We start from the raw sequence: 25,076 nt of genomic DNA on the forward strand, positions 1-25,076 counted from the left end.
AGAAAAAGAAGTTAAGCGTCTTTACACTGAAACTGCCCAGAAATGTCATGTACAAGGAGAGGGAGAAAACCTTGTTTCTTACCCTGTGACCCTTGAGACCTGGGAGACCAGGAGCACCAGGAAAGCCTCGAGGCCCCTAAGTAGGAGGGAAAAAAAGCAAAAACCAAACAAAGAAAATCTTTATTTCTGACCAGAGGCACTCAAACAAAGTGTAGACATGGCATTTTGGGACACGGTTTAGTGGGCATGGTGGTGCTGGGCTGATGGTTGGACTTCATGATCTCAGATTTCTTTCCCATCCTTAATGATTTTAGGATTCTATGATTCTGGTGCTAACAGGCAAGAGGGTACAGCAGTACCTGAAGAAGGCCTACAAGGAGGATGGAGAGAGACTGTTTACAAATGCCTGCAGTGGTGGGACCAAGGGCAACAGCTTCAAACTAGACAAGAGTAGATATTGATTGGATGTTAGAAAAAGGTTCTGCACCATGAGGATGGTGGAACACTGAAACAAGTTGCCCAGGGTGGTGGTTGGGGCCCCACCCCTGGAGATATTCAAGGTGAGGGTCAACAGGGCTCTGGGCAACCTGATCCAGTTGAGGATGCCCCCAGTTGCTGCAGGGGTTGGACTAGATGACCCTAGAGGTCCCTTCCAACTCATACTGATCTAGTTAGAGATGTCCCCCTGTTCACTGAGGGGGGATTGGACATGATGACCTTCAAAAGGTCCCTTCCAACCCAATACAGTGTATTGGGTTGTGATCCTATCACTCCATGCCTTTGTAAAAAGTCCCTTTCTTAATGAGATGTGTGTGTGTGTGCAGCTGCAGTATTTCCTTCCTTCATTAGAAAGTCTTCTAAAAGATTATTTTATTAAGCAAAACAGCCTGATCTGAACAAAACAGTATTCCACAGATGACGTTTGTCTCAAGCTGCTGACAAAACCTTGTCTTAGGTCCATAAAACTTAGGAGGAAAACTTAGGAAACCACACTGGCTTGTTAAAAAACAAATAATAATTTCTCTGTCCAAGAGATCCTACCTCCAGTTCCTAACAAAATTGCCAAGCAGGAACTAGACACTTAAAAAGAAAAGGAGGCAGCTTAAGAGATTATTTTATCAGAGGGCTTCAGTTCTGGGATTTATCTATCATCTTTTCAGGCACACTGCAGCTCCCTTCCAGCTGAAACATGAAGTTATGAAATGGGGTTGATCTGGATTGTTAAACTACCACAGGCAGTTTAAAAATGGAATAGCAGAGCTTTGCACTAATGATTAAAAGAGATAGCGATGACATAGGTATAATTATTGTGTGCCATGGTTTGACATGGATGCCTTCAAAAAACATAAAGTTACAGACCTCCAGAGGCTAGGTAAGTTCAGCAGGGGGACTGGAAAGTGTAGATTTTGTTATTTCATTCCCTACAAAACTGGCTGCAGAGTCAGTTTCTTCCCTTTTTCCCTCCATCTTTGCTCCCAGGAGGAGGTGCAGGCTGTTATCTCTGTGTGGGGGAGTGAGGCCTGGTTGGGCTTTGGCAATGCTGCAAGTTGGGGCCTGGAGCTGCCAAGCCAAATCTTAGCTGTGTCACACGGGTTTGGTATGGGGGTAGAGAGGCATGGTGGAGGGGGAGCTGGCATTAGAGGCCTGGGTTTATTGGCCTGATTTAGAGGGAGGTTTGTGTAAAGCTTTTGCCTAAGGAGGTTCTTGGAGAAGCCTGGCCAAGGTGGACTGTGCATTTCGTGCATTTTACATGCATTTGTACAGTTGTATGTAGCTATGAATAGCATTTCCATTTAAACTTTCCAACTCTGTCCAATCCAGTGCGGAGCTTTTTTTCTTTTTACCCCTTTTGGAAGAGGTAAAGGAACATCTGTCTGGCTCAAAACTAAGGCATTTTGCTGAAATGTAAATGATCATGCTCTTACTGGGGATCCTGGAAATCCAGGCTCACCGGATTGTCCTGGTCTACCAGGCTCACCCTAAGGAAAGAAAAAAACACACACACACATGAAAATAGCAAAGGTGAAAATTAACTTCTCTCACCACTGAAACAAATGAGGACATTCCCATCAATATTGTCTCTTTCCTGTAACAATTTCAGTGACATAAATCAACTGCACACGTGATTACCAATGTGGATTACACAGATTAACTTTAGGGGTGTCAGGGAGTGATAGGACTGGTGGGAATGGAGCAAAACTAGAAATGGAGATATTCAGTTTGGATTTTAGGAAGAAATTCTTCCCCATGAGGGTGGTGAAACACTGGCACAGGCTGTCCAGGGAGGTGGTGGAAGCCTCATCCCTGGAGGTTTTTAAGGCCAGGCCAAAAAAAGAAAGGGCGGGGGGGGGTGTTTAACAAAGAACTGCAGAGACTGAAGAGACTGAGTCCAAAATGCATCCCAGCATCACAAGATGGTGCTGCAACACAGTTTTACTGTGAATTAATGAGGCAACTTCTTGTCATCTTCATGCAGAGGGTCAAATTACATGAATTTTCCATGGGATCAGCCATCTAAACTTGCCTCCTTGGTAGCTTGTTAGTGGTTTAAAATTTTATTCTAGATCAGTGAGTATTTTCTCTGAGATACAACAGAAAATAGAGTTGAACCTAATAAGCATATTTTGAAGATGATTCACAATCCTTCCGCACCCCAACCAAATGTTCTTTCACATGCATCAGTCAGCTCAAATGCATCCAGCACTCTGGGCTGCAGGATTATGCAAGGCTTCAGAGAAGGAGTTTCTGGATAGAGAGAAGGTAGAGTGCCTCCAAAATGCAATTAAAGACACCCATAAATACCCTGGAAATGGAGGAGTTTCTCAGAGCAGTATCAAGGCTCAACTTTTCTGCACTGAGTATTAACTGTTTCCAAAGATTCCTGTGACTTTTGGTATACAAAAATATCCAGAATCTTCAGCTTTCAACTCCTTTCCAAGGCAGGAATTACAATTCAGATGCCTTTAATGTGCTTTGCAAGAAAAGAAGATACAATTTAGGCTACTGTTGTGCAGTGTACATATATATATATATACTTCTGTCAGATGTGCAACACATACATCTCACACAGATGTGTCCAGACATGGATAAAAATAGTGATGGATAGCATATATTGTTAAAAGGTTACAAAATTTAAGTGCTAAAATGTCATTGTCCAGACTCAGGTGAATGTTATCACTCAGTTCTTCTAACTCATCACGCGGTCCCAAAGCGAGGAAACACCTCCAAATGCCCCCTCCTATTATTCTGTTTGATTTCAAGCAAGGCATCTCTGGCTGAGGCAAGAGATAACAGAGAACCAGTGCTTAAACCTTGGGCATGATGATAACACTTAAAGAAAAAGAGGGTTTTGAAAAGGGTGGCTAAGAGTTACAGTTAAGACACTGCCCTTAACGAGGAGTGTGATTACAAAGTAAATAGATGTAAGGAGTTACAACAGGCACATCTGCTGGTTAGTCACTGCCTCGAAGAAGCCAATATTTGTTTTATTAAAAATGAAACAAGATACAAAGAACAACAAACTTACATCTTCCCCAGGTTTGCCTGGAGGTCCCTCTGGTCCACGAGAACCAACTGGACCCTAAGAAATAAATGTATTTGTTGAGAAGACAATTTAGCCATCACCAAAATATCTGTTTGCTCCAATTTTAAAGTCTGTTTTTTATAAAAACAGATGCAGAAAAAGGAAGATTTTATGGCTAAGAACATCTGCTTAATTTTGTAGTGCTCTTTCTAACCATCCTGCTCCTAGGAAACCAAAGAAAAATAGGATGGGGATCGTAGGAGAAAAAAAAAACCCAAACATTTAAAACCACAGTTGTTGAACCTCCAAATCCCTGGATCTTGCTGTTACTTTGGAATCATTGCATCACCTCCGAAAAATAAAGACTCTCTTCATCCTCTGTGTAAGTTACACCACGAGATATGGTTTTATAGCACTTCACCATCCTCACCTATGTACTGGAAAAGTAACAATAGCTCCTACACTGATCACTATTGTGCACATTCAAGACAATTTAAACTCACTGATTTGAACACTATGACTCTTGTCTAAAGTTAATTAATAGCTGAGACAACATGAAAAAGAAATCTGAAGTAAGGAGTTTGCAGTTTTATTGTAGAAATGTTTCTATTTCTCGATCTTACCATAGGTCCTGGATCCCCGGGTTCACCAGGTGGGCCTGTAGGGCCAGCACCACCCTAAAACAAACCAAAGATTACCCAAATGACAAATCTCAAAGAGCAAAAATATAAAGATATAAATGAAACATCCATGATCAGGAAAATCACAGCCCATGGGACAGTCTGGATTCTAATTCAGAACTAGCACAAAAGGAGGGAATGTTAGATACCTAAGTCCCTCAAGCTTTAGTTAAGTCTGGTGCCACACACAAATCCCACTGGAAACTTAACACCGTGCCAGCCCTGAAACCAAACCAGTCACCATTTTCAGTGTTGTTCCCTCATTTAGAAATGTGTGGTGGGTTCAAACTTTGTTAAAGGTCTAATCATTTGTGCTTTTCCAGTTAGTTTCTTTGTAAAGAGTACATGCAGGGCAGAGCTCAAGAGCAGCACATCTAGATTGACCCCTAGATGAAGACACATTCGTCCAAGCATGCACAAAGTTTGACATTGCCTCACAGATGCACACACAAATCAGTCACTATGTGCTTTGTCTTAGCTTCAATCCTCTCAGGGTGAAGGACTTACTTGTTTTCCTTGGAGACCTTGAGGACCTCTTGGACCCACTGGACCCTATCAACAACATAGCTTGTTACACACTGGAAAACACCCCTCCCACAAGTAGCATTCACCTTACAAAGAGAGCAAAATGGCCTGATAGTCATCTCCAAGATAACATTTGTATGGCCAAACCCTCTGAAAGGCTTTTGACTCAGGAGACTGATGTTATGAAATACAGAAGTACATAGAAAGGAAATCTTCAAACCCAAAAAGCCACGGGAGTGTAAATTCATTAGCAGCTGAAAATATGGAGTTCCTTGCTTGCTGCAACATCACAGCCTCTGGAATCAGTCAGAATAACTGGGATGCCTGCATAGCTCCACTGAAAAAAAAAATGTAGTAACAGAAAAGGGGAGGGGGGAAGAGTCTTCCCTTTAAGGGAATCTCTTCACTCAGATTAATCTCATTATGGAATCAATGACCAGATGAATTCACGCTGCTGTTCCCAGCCATGAGCAGCAACCAGCAGCAATGGAAGGACATATTTTCATGAATCATACAAACCACTAAACAGCTTCCAAATGGCTGTGGTTTGCTACAGAAAATTCAGGTTTCCCTTTAAAAAGCTTCATGAGATTTTCAGGAAAAGTGTTGTACTTCATTGTAACTTGCATCATGAAGGAAACATAACCTCGTCTGAAAGGAATTATCTTGCTTTATAGCAATCAAAAAATCTCTATAGCAGACAAAAACTTGCATTTTTGACAGAAGCTCAAGATTTCTGTCTTTCACACACACAATTCATGTTTTTACTAAATGTTGAAGAGTTACAAATAGGCCATTTAAAAATCCTGATATCAAAAGGAAAACAAAACCAGTGGTTTAGCTGAGTGACTGTCAGTCACCCAGTTCACAAGGGAAGGAAAAAAGGGTATCACAGAATATGACGACTCAATGCAGACAGTGAGTGAGTGTCACCTGACTTTAGGAGCCTTTGTGTAAGGTTTTAGGGACACCCAGATACTGAAAAATACCTTAAAATAGATGTTAATATTAAAACAAGTCATACATGAGAGTCACAGTAGAATGTCTCAAGGCAAACCAAGTGAAAAGGTTACACAAAATGATGGAGGGCAACAAAGTAGGAGAGAATTTTGGAACAAATCACCTTGTGTGCACACAGTAAATTTACTGGAGAGACACAGGTCTTGGAAGAAATCACTGTAAGAGTTAATCCTAAGGCAAACCATAAAGATTATCTTTAGAACCTTTCAAATTGTGTAGAAACTGAATCTGAAGATTACTAGTGGGGCCTTGTGGAGTGATGCTATTCACAGAAGCAAACTGATGGGCAGTACAGTCACTAAAGGATGGCTTCCTTAAGAATGTTTACAATAACAGCAAAAAGGGGAACAGTACCTTCAACACATCACAATGTGATAAATACAGTGAAAAGAGACAATACTCAAAAACAACCCCAAAAGTTTCTAGAAGAGGCAGCTTAGTGTGGTGAAACAGCTTTCATAGATGGTAAACAATGCTAGTGCTTCAGCCTGGAGAAGAGAAAGCTCCAGGGAGACCTTCCGAACCCAAAGGGGGCTACAAGAAGGACAGAGAGAAACTGTTCACAAAGGCCTGTAGTGATAGAATGAGGGGCAATGGCTTCAAACTAGAGAAGAGTAGATTTAGATTGCATGTTAGGAACAAGTTCTTTACCATGACAGTAGTGGAATACTGGAACAGGTTGCCCAGGGAGGTAGATGAGTCCCCATCCCTGGAGATATTCAAAGAGAGGATGGACAGGGCTCTAGGCAACCTGATCAAACTGAGCATGCCCCTGCTTGCTGCACAGGCGGTTGGACTAGATGACCTTTGGTGGTCCCTTCCAACCCAGACCATTGCATGCTTCTATGATTAAGACTCTAGTGCACAAAACAAAAAAAAAATATCCCCTGTGCATTATCTAAACAGTGAGAGATGCCAATGATACAACTTGACTCACTGGAGAAATAGTGTCTCTCATAAAATAATGAAGTACTGCTTTCAGTTCACAGCTCCTTTCAGAAATATTATGGAAATTACTACCAAAAAACAAACACCTTTGATGTCACAATATAAAAAGAAACATCCAAGGTTACACAGTTGCTTATTCTGCTCGGTGTTATACCTGACTCTTTTCTGCTACTTTGCAGTGACTCAAGACAGGAGAAAAGCCAGGATCCACCTCCCCCTCCCCATACCTTACTGTTAGTAGCTGCTTTACTTCAAAAGGAAGGAAGGAAAACAACAAGACTAGAGATGGGGGGGAAGCTTTCACTTTAATAGTGTATTCACTTTTCTTTTTCCAGATACTATGCAAGACTGCACTAGAAGACCCTGTACATCTAATTTCTAGACACATAGGAAGTTGAAAAGGAGTAATTCCCCTTTAGGTTTTTGCATGTGCACTCCAGGTCCCCCCTGCTTCTACAGCACAGAGCTAATGGGTTCTTACCACTGCACCAGGCATCAGTCCCATCTGACTACCAAGTCCAGATTTCTCATCCAGTCCTGCCATCTGAGCTGCAAAGGGCTGAAAAAATAAGATGGATGGTGTTGGCTGTCAGTCATTTTGGTAGTTCATAAAGCAAGAAGCAATGCAAACAAATCTTCCTTACATACATTGGCTTTGCAGCACTAAGAACTAAATTCTTGCTTTAATCATTATGATAAAGGTTGCTTTTCCTGTGAACTTCAGATAGTTTAAGGCTTACACCAGTTGAATCCATCATATTGGCTGCTTATTGCCCTCCATTTGAATACTGAACAAAAGAGAAAATTACCTAAAAGGAGGAGAGCCTCTCCCAACACTAATTAGCTTTCTTTCACCACCTTCAAATTCAAATCATGCCTTAACTTTACCTGCTGTATTCTTTCATGTCCTCTAAGCCTCTCTTGTTTTCAGTTCATGTGCTTGGAGTTCAGAAATATCAAACTTTAGAAATTCAAATTAGAATTTTGCAGGATGCATCCTTTATCCAGCAAAGCTGAAGGTCACTGCTGTTAGTGCCAATTCAGAGACAAATTAGTTGGAGCAGGGAGAGTTCCAAGTGCCCTCCTTGTTTTGCAAACACATAGCTGGAATCAACAGTTTTGTTTTGCTTCCTTCAGAGCCAGAGCCTGGCTCATGGCAAGGCCAGGGTTTATGGTGGCTGAAAAGGAGCAACAGCACAAAGGTACATTCAGGTTTTCTAAAATTTACAGTTTGTTCCACATTACATTGGTCCCAAAACATATTTTTCCACAAGGCTGTAGATGGCCTAACTTCAGTGACAGGAATACAAACAAAAGAAATGTTTTAAGATTTCTGGCCACACCTATTCTTTCATATTTTCTGAGGAAATCTGTGAAGGATAGTGGTCTAACACTCATCCTGGCGCTCCTGGGATTCTCAGGGATTCCTCTGTGCTGAAGATATTTACTTGGGCTGAATTTGCACAATTCAGGACTGTTTGGAAAGGAACATAAGTCAAGAAATGCTGCCCAAACTTGCACACTGTTGGCCTAACTTGAATAATTCAGCTTATTGCCAGAGAAACTCTACAGTGTGCAGTCAAGTTGCAGGAACAATGGAGAGAGAAATCAAAAGAGGTATCTTCAAACAGCAATGAATGTGTAACTGAATACACTTGAGAAACTGAAGTATGTATTTTACTATCAATCATAATTAATCTTCCATTGAATTGGGCTGGGGGGAAGTAGCTAAAGTCTTGCAGAACACCTTGTCAGTATCTCTGGCTGCTTAGCAATGCTTTTCACACACAATTCCTTGCTTCATCTTCTCAGTGTTGGCCTGAGCAATTCTAGCAAAAAGTATACTTAACCATATTATAATTTCTCTCATGAGTTATTCTATTATTATCCACTTTACTTTTTCTTTTCTCTAGTCCCTACTTGTTACACCAATTTCCCTGTACCACTGCCCAGATCCCTTGAATTTAGGTTGGATTTGGGCACATTGGCTTCTTTAGATGCTAAAGCCCACTGTGAAAGCTGTGTCCCTTCTAAGGATTCTCACATTCAACTTGCCTCCATTTTTAGCAGAACTTGCACTGCCACTAGCTGCTCTCCCTCATGACTGGGAACCGTGAGTGGAATCTTCCATGTTCATCACAGCAAAGACATGTTACTCTTTGCATCATGTGGATCTGGCCCAAGACTGACTTAATGATCTACTAAATCAAGTGTAAAACTTACCCTGCTTAGTCCATCAGGTCCTGTGTGGGTAGGATGCCCTGGAGGACCAGGATCACCAGGCTGACCAGGGATACCGGGTTCACCATCAATACCTTGAGGACCACGAGGACCCTAGAAAGAAAATGAGAAATGGCAACAGTGTTCAAGGGTATTCATTAAAATCATTGTGACTGGCAAACAACTGCCTCAACTCGTGATAAATCTGTCTTTCTACATTAAGATCTTCGAACAATCAGAACCACGAAAATGATGAAGGGAGTGGAACATCTTCCTTAAAAGGAGAGTCAGAGGGAGATGGGGCTCTTCAGCTTGGACAGGAGGAGACTGAGAGGTGACCTCATTAATGTTTATAAAGATGTGAAGGGTGAGTGCCAAGAGGATGGAGCCAGGCTCTGCTCTGTGATGCCCAGTGACAGGACAAGGGGCAACAGGTGGAAGTTGAAGCACAGGAAGCTCCACGGAAACATGAAGAATTTTTTTTTCCCTGTGAGGGTGGCAGAACACTGGAACAGGCTGCCCAGGGAGCATCTGCAGATGCCCAAAACCCTCCTGGATGTGTTCCTGTGTGATCTGCTCTAGGTGATCCTGCTCTGGCAGGGGATTGGACTGGATGATCTTTTGAGATCCCTTCCAACCCCTAGCATGCTGTGATTCTGTAATCAACATCTCTCAAGACCTGTTCCTACCTTCAGATTAGAAGGCACCAGCTACAATTAATCACAAAACCAGCTCACAAGTAAACTGCAGTAATTTCTCTCACAGGTGCTGTCAGCCACTCAGGCTTCCTGTCATTCCAGACTAGAGTATATTATTACTGAAAAACTATTTGGCTTTGTACACAATATAGAATATCACTAATTGCATTCAACAATACATGTAGCTCAGATCAGTGTAGATACTTGATAAGGAAACTCTGTAAGACTGGACTTCTACAGCCTCCTGATATAGTGACTGTTTTAGACAGCTCATACTATTGCTGAATTCTCAACACAGCTACACTGCCAAAAATGAACAGGAACTCCCTTGGTGTTGATGTTATCTTCAGCTAACGTTTGCAAGCTAAGCTAGGAGGCCATCGCATCCTCCCATTTTGATCACCCACTGCATTCATCTTATCTTGGGTCAGAACCAAAACAAAATGCAGCAACAGCTAATATAGCATTAGTGGAACAAAACCAATAGCAACAGGGCCAATGCAGATCTACTTCAATCATAAATACAGGTTTGAAAAGTGCTTGTCACCACTGCTTCCTTCACCAGAATTAAATGCTTGGGCAAGGTAAGGGAAAATGTTATACTGCACAAGGAACTTTTCTGTTTTAAGGATCCTTAAACAAAAAACTTTGGAAGTCTGGCTCAGTGAGTCACCTTCACAAACACAACTATAACCAGACAGCTTGCCTGTATTTCCACAAGATGAGGACTGTGCCTCCTTGCAGTCTGCAACACATTGCAGTGGAATTTATGTGAGACACTGGAACAGGTTGCCCAGGGAGGTGGTGGAAGCCCCATTCCTGGAAGTGTTTAAGGCCAGGCTGGCTGTGGCTCTGAGCAACCTGATGTAGTGTGAGGTGTCCCTGCCCATGGCAGGGGGGTTGGAAGTGTATGATCTTTGAGGTCCCTTCCAACCCTAACAATTCTGTGATTCTCTGTCTGAACCAGCATGGCTTGAAATAGCATGGTTTGAATCAGTATGGTTTGAAATAGTATGGTTCCAGTAAAAGGAAAAGCATTCCCAAGGATAGCATTGGCAACAGGATTCCTGGAATAATTATCTTAATCCTTGATCCGTCTGTAAGCTCTGATACTCCTACTAGCCTGGCAATCAGGAGAAAAAATTCTTCTTATCAGGCATCTGGCAGAAGAAGTTGTGAATGGATGGTGTTTGGAAATCAGCAAGATTTGTGCATGTTGGATAGAAGCAGAAGGTTCTAGCACAAACCTCTATTATTTGATATTTCTATTATAAACAGAAGAACACACTGCCAAATCTAAATGTCTAAACTGTCTGAAGAAGGAAAAGAATTAGTTATCTTCTTTTGTCTGTTCTCCAAATAGAGAGGAAACAAAGCCAAGCAAAAAGTTGCCTGTGAAGAATTGAGTGAGCTTCAGCACAATGCCTAATGATTTTCAATAGTCGAACCAAGACATCTTAACAAAATATGATATAAAAAAGGTCCTTTTTTTCTTATCTTTTTAGAACAGGATCTACTTTTCATCACCAAAAATCAAACTGCAACTAACCAGTGGTGTATAACCAACACTTGGGAGGATAAAGTCTTGATTAGACCTATTTATTTTCTATTATTTATATTTTTTAAAAGCCCTTTCAGTTTCTTTCACCAGCTCAAGATCAGAGAGGTTTAAACAAACAAAGAAACAAAGAAAAAGGCTATAAATTCTTCTTTTGGGGACTAGCCTGCTGGAGAGCAGTGAAAGGGAAAAGTACCTGGGGGTCCTAGTGGATGGAAGGTTGGCCATGAGCCAGCAATGTGCTCTTGTGGCCGAGAACACCAATGCCATTCTGGGGTAGATTAGAAGGGCTGTGGCTAGTCGATCAAGATAGGTTCTCTTCCCCCTCTACTCTGCACTGCTGAGGCCACAGCTGGAATACTGCGTCCCATTCTGGGCCCCTCGGTTCAAGAAAGACCTCAGGGAACTGCTTGCAAGAGTCCAGCACAGAGAAACAAAAATGATGAAGGGAGTGGAACATATTCTTTACGAGGAGAGACTGAGGGAGCTTGGAGAGGAGGAGACTGAGAGGTGACCATATTCATATTTATAAAGATGTAAAAGGTGAGTGCCAAGAGGATGGAGCCAAGCTCTGATCGGTGATGCCCAATGACAGGACAAGGGGCAATGGGTGGAAGCTGAGGCATAGGAAGTTCCATGGAAACACAAGGAAAATTTTTTTTCACTGTGAGGATGACAGAACACTGGAACAGGCTGCCCAGGGGGGTTGTGGAGTCTCCCTCTCTGCAGATATTCAAAAAGCACTTGGATGCATTCCTGTGTGATCTGGTGTAGGTGATCCTGCTCTGGGAGGGGGGTTGGACTGGATGATCTTTCGAGGTCCCTTCCAGCCCCTAACATTCTGTGATTCTGCGATTCTAAGAGAGGCCACGAGGTGGCACCGCTTAAACATACAAACTACCGTGTCTTGGCCCACTGCTGCCGCTCCTTGGGAAACTACAGATTTGGCCTGTAATGGAGTAACTGGAAATATAGCTCATGGTAAGAACACTCTCAAACTACTACCTGTTTTAGCTGCTGCTACAGTCGAATGTAAATCCTTACTGAAAATAAACATATCAATGTTTGGATAAGTGGACAGCAAGGTGGATTGAGAACTGGCTGAATGACAGAGCTCAGAAGGTTGTGATCAACAGTGCAGGATTTAGAGGTGTTCTCCATGGGTCAGTACTGGGTCCAGTCTTGTTCAGCATATTCATCAATGACCTGGATGAAGGGACAGAGTGTACCCTCAGGAGTACTCCCACTTGGGAGGAGTGGCTGACACACCATCAGGCTGTGCTGCCATTCAGTGAGACCTGGACAGGCTGGAGAGATGAGCGGAGGTTCATGAAGTTCAACAAGGGCAAGTGTAGAGCCCTGCACCAGTACAGGTGAGAGGCTGACCTGCTGGATAGCAGCTCTATGGACAAGGATGTGGGAGTGCTGGTGGACACCAAGTTCACTGTGAGCTAGCAATGTGCCCTCATGGCCACAAAGGCCAATGGTATTCTAGGATGCATTAAGAAGAGTGTGACCAGCTGGATGAGGGAGGTTCTCCTTCTCCTTTACTCTGCCCTAGTGATGCTAAATCTGGAGTACTGGGTTGCTGATGTTTAGGTGGAACTTGCTGTGTTCCAGTTTGTGCCCATTGACCCTTGTACTATCACTGAGCACCACTGAAAAGAGCTCAGCCCTGTCCTCATGACCCTCACCCCTTAGATACTGATAAGCATAAGATCTTCTCTCAGTCTTCTCCAGGCTAATCAGCCCCAGGTCTCTCAATCTCTCCTCATCAGAGAGATGCTTCAATCCCCTCACCATCCTTGTGGCCCCCTGTTGGGCTCTCCCTGTCTCTCTTGAACTGGGGAGCCCAGAACTGGACACTTCATGTGTCCTCACTAGGGCAGAGCAGAGGATGAGGAAAAATCTACATTGACGGGCTGGCCACACTCTTCTTAATGAACCCCAGGATCGCATTAATGGTCTTCTTGGCCCCAAGAGCACAGAGAGTTTTCATAATACAAACTGCAGGTGTGAACTAGTGGGTTTTTTTTCACAAGTAGAAAAGAAAACTCCTGCACTAGCAGTCACTCTAACTACAGCAGTGCTCTTCAGTCTCAAAGCTGCACACAGCTTAATATGAACCTTTGACATAATTTCAAAGAGGCTGACTGGTTCCTAATTGTTTGATATTCCTTGAAAGCAGCATTATGACCTTTGTCAAAGGAAATCAGAACTATTTACAACCTGCTGGTACTTTGGGTGCTTCTAGCCACCACTCTGTAGAGCCATACAAGGGATGCATGACACAGAAGCAGAAATTACTTAGTATCTCATTGATAACTTTGCACATTAGGAAAGTACTTCAGACATCTTTACAAACACAGTCGAGATTCCTCTGTACACCAAAAGAGTTCATAATTGCTCTCAGGATTCTCTTAGAGATCTTAATGCTCATTAATCAGACAAATGTCTTATGGTGATCCAGGGAGCAGCAGTGGCTTGGCATCCATCTCAAAGAGGCTACACACTTCACTGCTTTCCAAGTGTCATTACCATCTATGGACAAAAGGAAGAAGGAACAGCACAAAGGAGTCGGTTTTAGGCATATGCCTCAACTCCTGAGGGGTAGGAAAATAGCCACATAGAAGTTACAATGATACAACTCTTTAAAATCTGCTTTTAGCAGCTTCTGCTCTTTGCCCTAGCTTCCTCCACAGGAACGTGTCTTCTTTGGCATCTTCAGCACTGCCTTTTGGCCTTTCAGTGGTTCTCCACATGCAGGCACCGAAATTCCCTCATGAAGTCTGCATTTCCACTGATTGCATTATTCACCAGCATACCAACATCTCTAGTCATAGATTAACTCCTGCTAGGTTTGCCTTGTCTGAAATACTCTGAGACCTGCAGCTCACACTGCTTCAGATTCAGGGTAGCAGCCAGCAAAATGCCAGTGAGCCCTTAAGCAGGTAAAGGTGATAGTCCAGTTTTGTTTGCTTGTTTGTTTGTCCCTTGAAGAAAGCTATATTGCTATATTCTCATATGATACCTTGGGTGTGCTTGTTGAGAAAGGATGGCTTTTAGTGGAAATACTACTACACTTCACACCATTATCTCAAAACATTCAGGTTTCAATTCACCCAGGGAATTGTTTGGGTTTATTTTAATGTTGTTACCTAATTCTTAGAAAATAGGAGGAAATTTCAGGTAACTCTAGAAGACATGGAGACAGTTTAAAGCCATCTAATGTCTTGAGGTTAGCCCAGTACTTGATTTCTGAGACATTAAATAACTTACAGGTCTTCCCTTTGGTCCTCGTTCTCCTCGTGGCCCTTGTGAGCCTGGAGGTCCCTAAAAGAGAGATTGGAAATATTAAGTACTTTTTACACTAGCTAACAATTAACAAAGCTCTGAAATATGAGATGCTAGTTTGAAAATTAATTTGTGGATGTTTTGTTTGGGTTTTTTTTCACACCACCCTAAAGAAAAGCTACACTCACCAAGCATTCAATATTTCTTCTCATTTGTACATTGCCTGGAGGAAACAGAAGTGGGATGCAGAGATCTACAAAAAGGATTTTATCTCCAATATGCTCCACAGGTTAATTTTGCAAGAGTTATCTGAAGGCTGGAGGCTCTCAATGTGGAGATGTACAAGTCTGAGATATCCTTGCTGCTAGTCCAGAACTGCTCTCTGCTTAGCTGCAGCTGAGGAGCATACCATCTATCTCCTGCTAGACCCCTGCTAGAAAAGCATTCCCCAAGCATCCAGCTCATACAAAGGTCCTCAGACATGCACATACTAGAACCACACATCCATTTATTTAGGGCATGGACTGACCTAAGACTAGTAAAAAATCCCATAACCCTGTTGCCTCAAATCCAGCAGTTCTGCAGACTACACAGCCCTCTACACAAATCACTAGAGCCCTCCTTCATGTCACCCTCACAACATGAGACAGAAAAAGCAGAAAGTGGAAAATGCCATCAGGAGAGAAACAGAAGGTCGAAAAATACTCACAGCTGGTCCTGGGCGGCCTCGTAATCCTGAAACCTAAAAGGTGATATGAATTACAGTTACCAGACAACATCATGGCTATATTTGCAGACAAGTAGCTATTGGAAAGGAAATGGCAAGAGAGACAAATTAAAGTACCAGGCAAGTTGTAAGGCTTTTTAGGAAACAAAAAATGTGTGTGTGTATCTCTCTCTCTCTCTCTCTCTCTCTCTCTCTGTATATATATATATATATATATATATATATATAAAAAAATAACCTCCACTGGTTATCTCTTGCCAGTTTGAAGTTGTTTTATAAGCAATTTAAGGCAAAATCCTGGAAGTATCATACCGGAATCTTCAATTCCTTTTTTATGTTTTGGTTTGGATATGTTGGGGCTTTTTAATGAAGAAGGGAGAATAACCCCACTGTCTAGAATATTAGAGGAATATCAAAGTCAGCCTTCTGGAGCCGTCAACACAAGGATGTGGAGCTGATTAATCAGGTCCAGAGGGGAAGGCCACTAAAATGATCAGGGGGCTGGAGCACCTCTGCTATAAGTACAGGCTGAGGGAGCTGCAGTTGTTCAGCCTGGAGAAGAGAAGGCTCCAAGAAGAACTAATATTGACCTTCCAGTACCTGAAGGGGGCTACAAGAAGGCTGCAGAAGGACTGTTTCCAAAGGCCTGCAGTGATAGGACGAGGGGCAATGGTTTGAAATTAGAGAAGAGCAGATTTAGATTGAATGTTAGGAACAAGTTCCGCACCAATGGTGGAACACTGCAACAGGTTGCCCAGAGAGGTGGTTGAGGCCCCATCCCTGGAGGTATTCAAGGCTTGACAAGGCTCTGAGCAACCTGATCTAGTGAAGGCAGTCCCTGCTGACTGCAGGGGAGTTGGACTAGATGCCCTTTGGAGGTCCCTTCCAACCCAAACCATTCTATGATTCTACTATCATTGTTCTTCCAAAAAAAAATATCCAAAACATTAAACAAGTGAGTTACAATGATTTAGGCTCAACTTGGTCTTCTAATTTGTTTGTCTTCATGCTAGAAAGGGATAATAAAGATAGAAAGTGACAGCTGACAGTTTTCTCCATCATTTCTGCATTCATTTACTATTATACCTCTACAAAAGTCTGACTACAGAGATTATGACAGATTGAACTCAGTAAATCTTTAGTCCCAGGATCCAATTGGCAGGAATTTCTAATGTTACATATGTGAAACAAGGTAATTCATTCCATTCCTTTCATTTCTAGGCTGTGCATTTTGATTGTATTTTCCTTAACTGCTTCAATTTAAAGCACTAAATTTGTACACTTCTAGAACGTGCTGATAAATGATGAAAAGAAATTAACTTACAGGTGGCACTATTCCAGGCTCTCCTTTTTGTCCCTGCAGGGGGAAAAAATAGCAAAACATGAGAAGGCTGTAAACAAGTGAAAATACAATTGATAGCACCAGTTTCACCCACACCATTCCTGGGACTGTGCTCAGACTCAGGATACAACTGCTCCCCCTCTACTCAGCCCTAGTGAGACCCCACCTGGATTACTGCATTCAGTTCTGGGCTCCCCAGTTCAAGAGGGACAGGGATCTACTCGAGAGAGTCCAAGGGAGCGCTACAAGGATGATTAAGGGACTGGAGCACTGCATTATGAGGAAAGGCTGACAGAACTGGGGCTGTTCAGTCTGGAGAGGAGAAGACAGAGAGGGGATCTAATAAATGTCTATAAATATCTGAGGGCTGGGTGTCAGGAAGGAAGGGACAGCTTCTCTCAGTTGTGCCCTGTGACAGGACAAGGGGCAATGGATGTAAACTACAGCACAGGAGGTTCCACCTCAACATGAGGAACTTCACTGTGAGGGGCCCAGAGCACTGGACCAGGCTGCCCAGAGAGGTTGTGAAGTCTCCTTCTCTGGAGACTTTTCAAGCCCCATCTGGATGTGCTCCTGTGTGACCTGCACTAGATTCTATGATCCTGCTGTGGCAGGACTCAAAGATCTCTGGAGGTCCCTTCCAACCCCTTACATCCTGTGACCCTGGGAAAGTGTCTGCACTAGCTAATCCACATTATTTTTAATGACTGTGGACACTGATTAAAAGAAGGCTCTAAATCAACAGATTTTCTCTAACTGCGTAAGGAAGTGGCTGGAAGAAGCGTGAAACTGAAACATTACCATGACATTTATTAAGGACTAGAAAACACTTGATGATAACATTCAGATTCCACTTCTTCAAGGTATTAAGTTAAATTAAGTTTAAATTAAATTAAAATTAACATAATCAAATCTACCAGCATCAAAACCCTTTGTGTCCACTTGCAGGGTAGAGACAGAATACCAATGATATCACAAAGCTTCAGAGTGAAGGGCACAGCATTTGCCAGCTGACTTTTCTTTGAGCTGAATGTGTTGACAATGATTATGTGCTGCATAAAATACCTGGCTGTAGACCTAATGGTGGTAATCAATTTTATTAAGCCAAAAAAAAGAGAGGACTTTGTAAAGATAAAAGATCTTTCTTGCCTTGTTTATCAAGTAATAACAAGTTGGATGTGGCTCATTCAAGTCCATAAATCACCTCTATCTGGACTAGAGCTGCTTGGTTTTAGTGAGTACATAAATCCTTGATTACCTTAAAAGTAATTTCAACTATTTCTTGTAACTACTTACTACCTTAGAAATTCCTTCATCAGAATGCATTTTAATTTTGTTTAGGGGGTAAGAATAGATATTTTCTTTGTTTAATTGCATCCTATGAAAGATGCTGCCCACACAACCATGGCTTACATCACCCCAGTGCTATCTACTGCACACTGGGCAGCTAAGTTCTACCCAAAAACAAGCTCCAACTTCCAACACTTTGGTTTCTAATGACCTAATGGTCCCTTTCCTCATTTTGAGGCACTGCTAGAGCTGAAACAACCAAACTACTCAATCTGGAACACCTCTGGTATAAGCATCAGGGATTTTCAGCCAGCAGACTCATGATATTAAGAGCAGGATTTTTGCCTGCACCCCAGGATTTTTTTTTTCCATGTGGACTGCAATCTTCCTAGCCATTGTGAAAGAGCAAGAAGAAAGAATTAAGTGTTTTGAACAGGGATCATCTTGAATTTCTCTGAGGATCTCCAAGAGACATTTTAACAGTTGCAATATATTTAAAATAATATAGTATTAAATAAAATGAAGGAATTCTTACCTTTCTTCCTCTACCTATTAAAAAGGACAAAAGAAGAAAAGAAAGGAAATTAATGTTTTTACTCTGAGAGGCAGAACACTGAGTTGAGTGCAGGTGTTGCAGCTAGAGCCATCTCCAATCTTAGATGCAGAGAGGATGGTGCATTGCCTACAGGGGAAGTTCCCAGGGATAAACATACTCCCCTCGTCAGAAGTGAGGAACAGAAATGGTTTGCAATGCTGTTCCCTGATTCTCAGCCTTTTTCCATCATTGCACAGAATAAGAAAAAAAGCGCTTTAGGAAAGCAGAATCGCAGAATCAGAGAATAGTAGGGGTCAGAAGGGACCTCTGGGGACCATCTAGTCCAAGCCCCCTGCTAAAGCAAGGTCAGCTAGAGCAGGTTGTCAGCATCACATCCAAGTGAGTTACGAATATCTCCAGAGAAGGAGACTCCACAACCACTGTGGGCAGCCTGCTCCAGTGCTCCATCACATACATAAAGGGTGGCCATCATGAGGAGGGAGACTCCCTTTTTACAGAGAGTCCCATGGTAAAGACCAGGGATAATGGGGATTGGATGCCAGAAAAAAAAATCAGCATTTGAACTATTAAACATTGGAGTAAATTCCCAAGGGAGGTAGTGGATTCCCCTACATTAGACAGTTTCAAGGCCCAGCTTGACAGGCTGCTGGGCCAGCTCATTTAATGTATATTCTTAACCTGAAAGGTTGGACTAGATGATCCTTGAGGTCCCTTCCAACATGGTATTCTGTGTGTCTATGAATCACACTCAAAGGAAAGTTTTTCCTTATATAGGCAGAAGAATATCTTGCAGGGAATTGTTCAGGACTAGCCTGACTACTGACAGTGAAGTCAAAAGTAGTTTCATTACTGAATTGGATACAAGCAATGTTGATGGATCCGCAACATACTACCTGGTATTTTTCAACAGATATGAGCTGTCTTGAGGGATTTTAGACTTGTTCTTGCTTGAAAAGATAATCATGTGCCACAGAGCCACTCTCCTATCCACAAAAATCCTTCAAAGGAATCACAGAATCAACCAGGTTGGAAAAGACCTCAGAGATCAAGTCCAACCTATTACTTAATACCTAACAGCCCATGACAACTAAACCATGGCTCTAAGTGCCACATCCAGTCCTGTTTTGAATACCTCCAGGGAATGTTTTATTAATAACTTGAATAACAGTAAAGAATTCTGGAATGCAGCCACATTGCTTTTGTATTTGCTGGGTGTACCTTTGTTGACGTTGGCCTAAGGCCCCCCAAACCACAGCAGGACACAGCAGCTCTTTATTAGTGCTTGCCACATCCTACTCCATTGCTCAGCTACACACATTGCTTCTACAGTCTCTTTGTCACTACTTTGCCCTGTTTTAAGTTATTCAATGGCAAATATAACTCCTGAAAATGGATGCTTTAATTATGATATACAGAATGTAGTTCAATGAATTCAGTACAGAGTATTAATAAGCAGTAATTGTAAGATATGAGATTCTCTTTTAAGAAAATGGAGGGCTGGAAGAATGGCTTCATCCAAGTCTCTCCAGGAAGAAATGGAGAGGAAAAGACATAATCTTGAAGGTATGCAACAGAAGGAATGCAAACAGGGAGTTAATAATAGCTCATGTTAATGTTTTTTTTTTCTCTTGCATCTCCCCAAAGGATCAAGTGTCTATGTTTCCACTCTGGGGAAACACTTTATACTGTGTACATTTCATTGTTTAACTGTAATGTTTACGTTTATTCACCTATCGAAGGGGCTTTAAATTGAGCATTCTACATATTTATATAATAAATAATATGTAGACTCATAGAATTGCCAGGGTTGGAATAGACCTCAGGAATCATCTAGTTCCACCCCTCTTGCAATGGACAGGGACAACTCACACTAGATATAGTAATTAATGTTATATAAACATCTAGGGTTTATTATATATCTTACTATATTATATATTTATTTATAATATACACTTATTATTACATAATATAAAATATATTATTACATATTATATACAGTTACATATCTTATAATTACATAATTATGTATCTATTGAATACATATATTCTATATATTTATGTATTTATCTTAATATAGAATCATAGAATGGTCTGGGTTGGAAGTGACCTCCAAAGGTCATCTAGTTCAACCCCCTCTGCAGTAAGCAAGGGCATCCTTAACTGGATCAGGCTGCCCAGAGCCCTGTCAAGCTCCACTTTGAATATCTCCAGACACTGGAATGTGCTGCCCAGGGAGGTGGTTGAGCTGCCAACCCTGGATGTGTTCAAAGGTTCTTTGGATGTGGTGCTTGGGGATATGGTTTAGGGGTGAACCTTGTAGTGTAGGGTTATCACCTGGACTTGGTGATCCTGAGGGTCTTTTCCAACCTGAATGTTTCTGGGGCTATATATATAATTTATCTTAATACATTTATCTTGCAATCCCAGATGAACCTCAAAAAATGAAGTCAGAATTCAACATCCTTCAACTATCAAGATGAAATTCAGCTCAAACTTAGTTATAAGCCCATCTGGGCTTCTTTCAGCTTCATAGAAGAAAACTATTTTCACAGCCAGCTCAGGTGTAACCCCAAGTGGTCTACACCTGTCAAATACTTACTATTTTCAGATTTAAACTTTCACCATGGAAATACTATTAAAAATCTAAGTTTCACAAGGTTCCTAGTTCTTTGGACTGTCTTTCAAAGGAAAAAAAAAAAAACAAACTGGGAAGCAATCTTACCAATGGTGGGTTCCAAGTCACGTGTTGTATGAGGACACACAGGACAGCACTCTCCTGGGGGCACCTGTGGGTTCTCACATTCCAGCATATCTTGACACTGGATTTCATCGCAAAGAATAGCTCCATTGTCACAGACACAGATTTGGCATGGTGAGGGCTTCCAAATATCCCTGTTCAGGTACATCTGGCCATTCTGAGTGCAGGCTATTTCTTCAACATCTTCTCCTGGAATAAGAGAGACAACAGACAATGCATTTTACAACTGTGAAATCAAAGGTGAAGTAGGGTCAGGACAAGGAAGGAACACATCTGGAGATGAGAATCAGCACTATGTAGAGGAAAAAAACAGTCCAACAGCATAGCTGAAGATGATATTAAGGACTTCTAAATATTAGTCTTCTTAAATGCCTTTTGTTATTTTACCACCTTATCTCTTGATCAGAAAGAAATAAAACAGTCTCATCATGAAGCGCACAAACCCACCAAGGTATCAAATGAACATTGCCTGCTGAGTCTCTGGATGTTATTCTCAGTAGGGTACTAATTAATGCTGCATTGAGGAACTCCTGCTACATGCCTGCCTTTTGTAACAGTTCTGCACAATGAGTAAGAGACATCCAAGCATGGATAAGAACCTGAAAGACTTCTGCAGAAACAGCATAGACTATCTGCTCCCTGCCTCCAGTGCCTTACCCAGCCAGACTTACCACAGTGTGCAGCAGACACAGCACTGCTGCTTGAAAAGAAAACTTATTCATTAGGGTTGGGGTGTAAGATAATAACCAACACAGAGAATCCAATTTTCCAAGCAACACAGTGAAGTCCCTGTCCAGTGGCAATAGCAATCTCTATTGCAAGAGTACTTAGAATCAATGAATCATGTAATTGTTTTGGTTGGAAGAGACCTTTAAGGCTGTCAAGGCCAACTGTTAACGCAGCACTGTCAAGTCACCACTAAACCATGTGCCTCAGCATCATATCTCACAGGCTCACAGAATATTAGGGGCTGGAAGGGACCTCAAAAGATCATCCAGTCCAAGCCCCCTGCCAGAGCAGGATAACCTAGAACAGATCACACAGGAATGCATCCAGGCAGGCTTGGAATATCTGCAGAGAGGGAGACTCCACAACCCCCCCTGGGCAGCCTGTTCCAGTGTTCTCTCACCCTCACAATGAAAAAAATTTTCCTCGTGTTTCCACAGAACTTCCTGTGCTTCAACTTCTGCTCATTGCCCCTTGTGCTGTCACTGGGCATCACTGAGAAGAGCCAGCTTCCATCCTCTTGACACTCACCATTTACATCTTTATAAACATGAATGAAGTCACCTTTCAGTCTCCTCTTCTCCATGCTGAAGAGCACCAGCTCCCTCAGTTTCTCCTCATAAGGAAGATGTTCCATACCACCATTTTTGTGGCTCTGCACTGGACTCTTTCAAGCAGTTCCCTGAGGTCTTTCTTGAACTGAGGGACCCAGAACTGGATACAATATTCCAGATGTGGTCTCACCAGGGCACTGAGACCACTAGAGATGTGGTCTCTACCACAGGGGGGAGGAGAACCTCTCTTGACCTACTAACCACAGCCCTTCTAATCCACCCTAGGACACTACTGGCCTTCTTGGCCAATGCTGGCTCATGGTCAACCTTCCATCCACTAGAAACCCCAGGTCCTTTTCCCTGCACTTCTCTTCAACAGGTCAGTCCCCAACCTATACTACTCTATGGGGTTGCTCTTTCCCAGGTGCAAGACTCTATGCTTGCCCTTGCTGAATTTCATTCAATTTCTCCCTGCCCAACTCTCCAGCCCAAGTCTCCCTCTCTAAGTACCTACATGGCTTTTAAATCCCTCCTTAGATGGTGATTCCACCACAGCCCTGGGCAGTCTGGTCTAGGCCTTCACAGCCTTATTGGGGGAAAAACTGCTTCTAATGTCCAACCTAAACATCCCCTGGTTCAATTTGAGGTGATCTCCTTTTGTCCTATCACTTGTTACTACAGAGAAGAGACCAACCCCATCTTGCCATGTAAGTTTCAAGTAGTTGTAGAGAGTGAGAAGGTCTCAGTGCCTCCATCTGAGTGAAGAGAGGCTTCTCAAGTCACTTACTTTGCTCAGTTTCTGCAACCCAGTTGGTCATGGCCCTGTGCCATTACCCCAACACACATACAAAAGACCTCTAGATATTTGAAATATATATGAAAGCCTGTCCTGTGTGCCTGGCTATGCAGGAACAGCACTGGCTGACTACATGCATGTGTCCTATCTATTTATCTATACATATTATTTTTATGGAGCTCATTCTGTTTGATTAAAGTTGCCTGTGTCATTTTCAACCTAACCTGCCCTCTCTACTCACAGAATGTTGACGTTGTTTCTTGTCTCAGTACTATTCCTTTTCTTTCCCTTCCTAAAATTCCAATTGAGAATTAATTTCTTACTAATGATTAAGGAATCCATTCAAGATACTTTTTGCTCCCTCCTTTTCAACCAGTCTGCTCTCACCAAGGCAGAACAACTTCTCTAGGTTGAATTTATAACTTTGAAATGTCACAAATATCTGAGACTGATGGCAGCATTTACGGGGACATAACCATTTGTTTAGCTGCTGTTCTAGCCATACCTAAGCCTATGCCTTTGGTTTTCTTCCTACTCTGTAGGCAAATACTCCAAATATCTCAGTTAGTTTTTTCAATCCTGAAGTGAGTATATGCCAGTATCTCCCCATAATAATAATAAAAGAGCTAAAAAAACAAATCAAGCAAAAACTTTCCTTTGGCTATCCAATGTTTTTCTGAATGCTCTGTCAGAAAACAAGCAAACCAATAACAAATTTTCAAAGAAAAAATAGTATTTGCGAACAAAATTAACAGCAAAACCAACAGCAGCAGCAACAACAATTTCACTTTGGCCCAATGAATGTTTGGAACACAAACAGTGAAGTGTCCCCCAGCCTGTCCCTAGAGAAGGGGTCACAAACCTGCAAAGCAAGAACCCCAGGCTCAAGACACCCTCTTCTGAGTCAGACAGAGCAGAGCTGTCACACACAATCCAAAATGATTCTCCTGACCACTGAGATGCATTGGAGAAGGTTATTCTTAACCTGATGGGAACTCCATGTGACCAAGGAAAACCTTCCTATCAAAAATGTCTCTGAAATTGGACAATGTGATTAAGATCAGCAATTCCCCAATTCTAACTGATACAAGACTGAGAATAGGGGCAATTATATCTATAGCTAACCTATATCTATATCCACACTACATCCTACTACTCAAAGGCGGTGACCACGATTTTAAAGCAAACCTTTGGTCAGTGCAAAAATTAGCAGCTCTAAGCAGAAGGGCTGTTCCACTGTTCTGTGCATTTCTCTCCTAATTTAAACCAGATGTAAACAGCAAATCACAAAGCAATAAATGCAAACAGATTTGGAATTTCAGCTTCATGCCTTAACTCAAGTCCAGTTACTCCATCAATGTCAGAGCTGGGAGAAATGAAGCAGATGTGTCATTAACTGTTGCCTGCCACCACTAACTTCTGCAGCCTTCGAAGAGCAACTGAACTCCAAATATCTAACAGCAGCTGAAATCCAAATTCATAGCAGGCCAGCTCCTCCCTTCAATTGTTTTATCACAGCACCTGACAAAACGACTCAAAGGGGTGCTGCAGGAGCTCAGGAGGAAATGTTTTCAGTGTGAAGTAAAAGACATCCACCAAGTGTGGCTGAGCAGTCCATTCCTGACACTGTGAGAATGATTCTCCAACCAGCACATCGTATTTTGGAAAGCGCTGCTCTCTCCTCTCCCTTGTGAGCATGACATCATGCACTGTCTGACATATTTAGCCTCTTTCCCCCCCAGCTGTCTGGCATATGGTCTGTGTCTTCCTTCGTGTATCACCCACAGAACTCCTTGTGCTCTTCAGAAGAGCAGCAGTTCGCATAAATGAAATGTCTAAGTTCCTGAGCTCCAAGTCAGCA

The 25,076-nt window shown here is 42.2% G+C and overlaps 1 protein-coding gene across 2 annotated transcripts in view; it reads right to left on the minus strand.

The window, feature by feature from the left end:
* COL5A2 (collagen type V alpha 2 chain) overlaps positions 1-25,076 on the minus strand; it is a 139,767-nt gene that overhangs the window by 44,909 nt on the left and 69,782 nt on the right. Inside the window, exons 2-13 of one of the 2 annotated variants that reach the window (XM_068137894.1) lie at positions 21,104-21,328; positions 18,361-18,374; positions 16,518-16,550; positions 15,176-15,208; positions 14,452-14,505; positions 8,920-9,030; positions 7,178-7,255; positions 4,711-4,755; positions 4,147-4,200; positions 3,527-3,580; positions 1,926-1,979; positions 83-136 (exon numbers count right to left, since the gene is read on the minus strand). In XM_068137894.1, the coding sequence (XP_067993995.1) occupies positions 83-136; positions 1,926-1,979; positions 3,527-3,580; positions 4,147-4,200; positions 4,711-4,755; positions 7,178-7,255; positions 8,920-9,030; positions 14,452-14,505; positions 15,176-15,208; positions 16,518-16,550; positions 18,361-18,374; positions 21,104-21,328 (809 nt within the window). Of the gene's footprint in view, positions 1-82; positions 137-1,925; positions 1,980-3,526; positions 3,581-4,146; positions 4,201-4,710; positions 4,756-7,177; positions 7,256-8,919; positions 9,031-14,451; positions 14,506-15,175; positions 15,209-16,517; positions 16,551-18,360; positions 18,375-21,103; positions 21,329-25,076 lie in introns of those variants that run through there. The other variant, XM_068137895.1, reaches the window with a different exon arrangement.

The sequence above is a fragment of the Melanerpes formicivorus genome, unplaced genomic scaffold (assembly GCF_026170545.1).
Source record: "Melanerpes formicivorus ecotype bairdi unplaced genomic scaffold, bMelFor1.0.p_v2 SCAF_5, whole genome shotgun sequence".
NCBI lineage: Eukaryota > Metazoa > Chordata > Aves > Piciformes > Picidae > Melanerpes > Melanerpes formicivorus.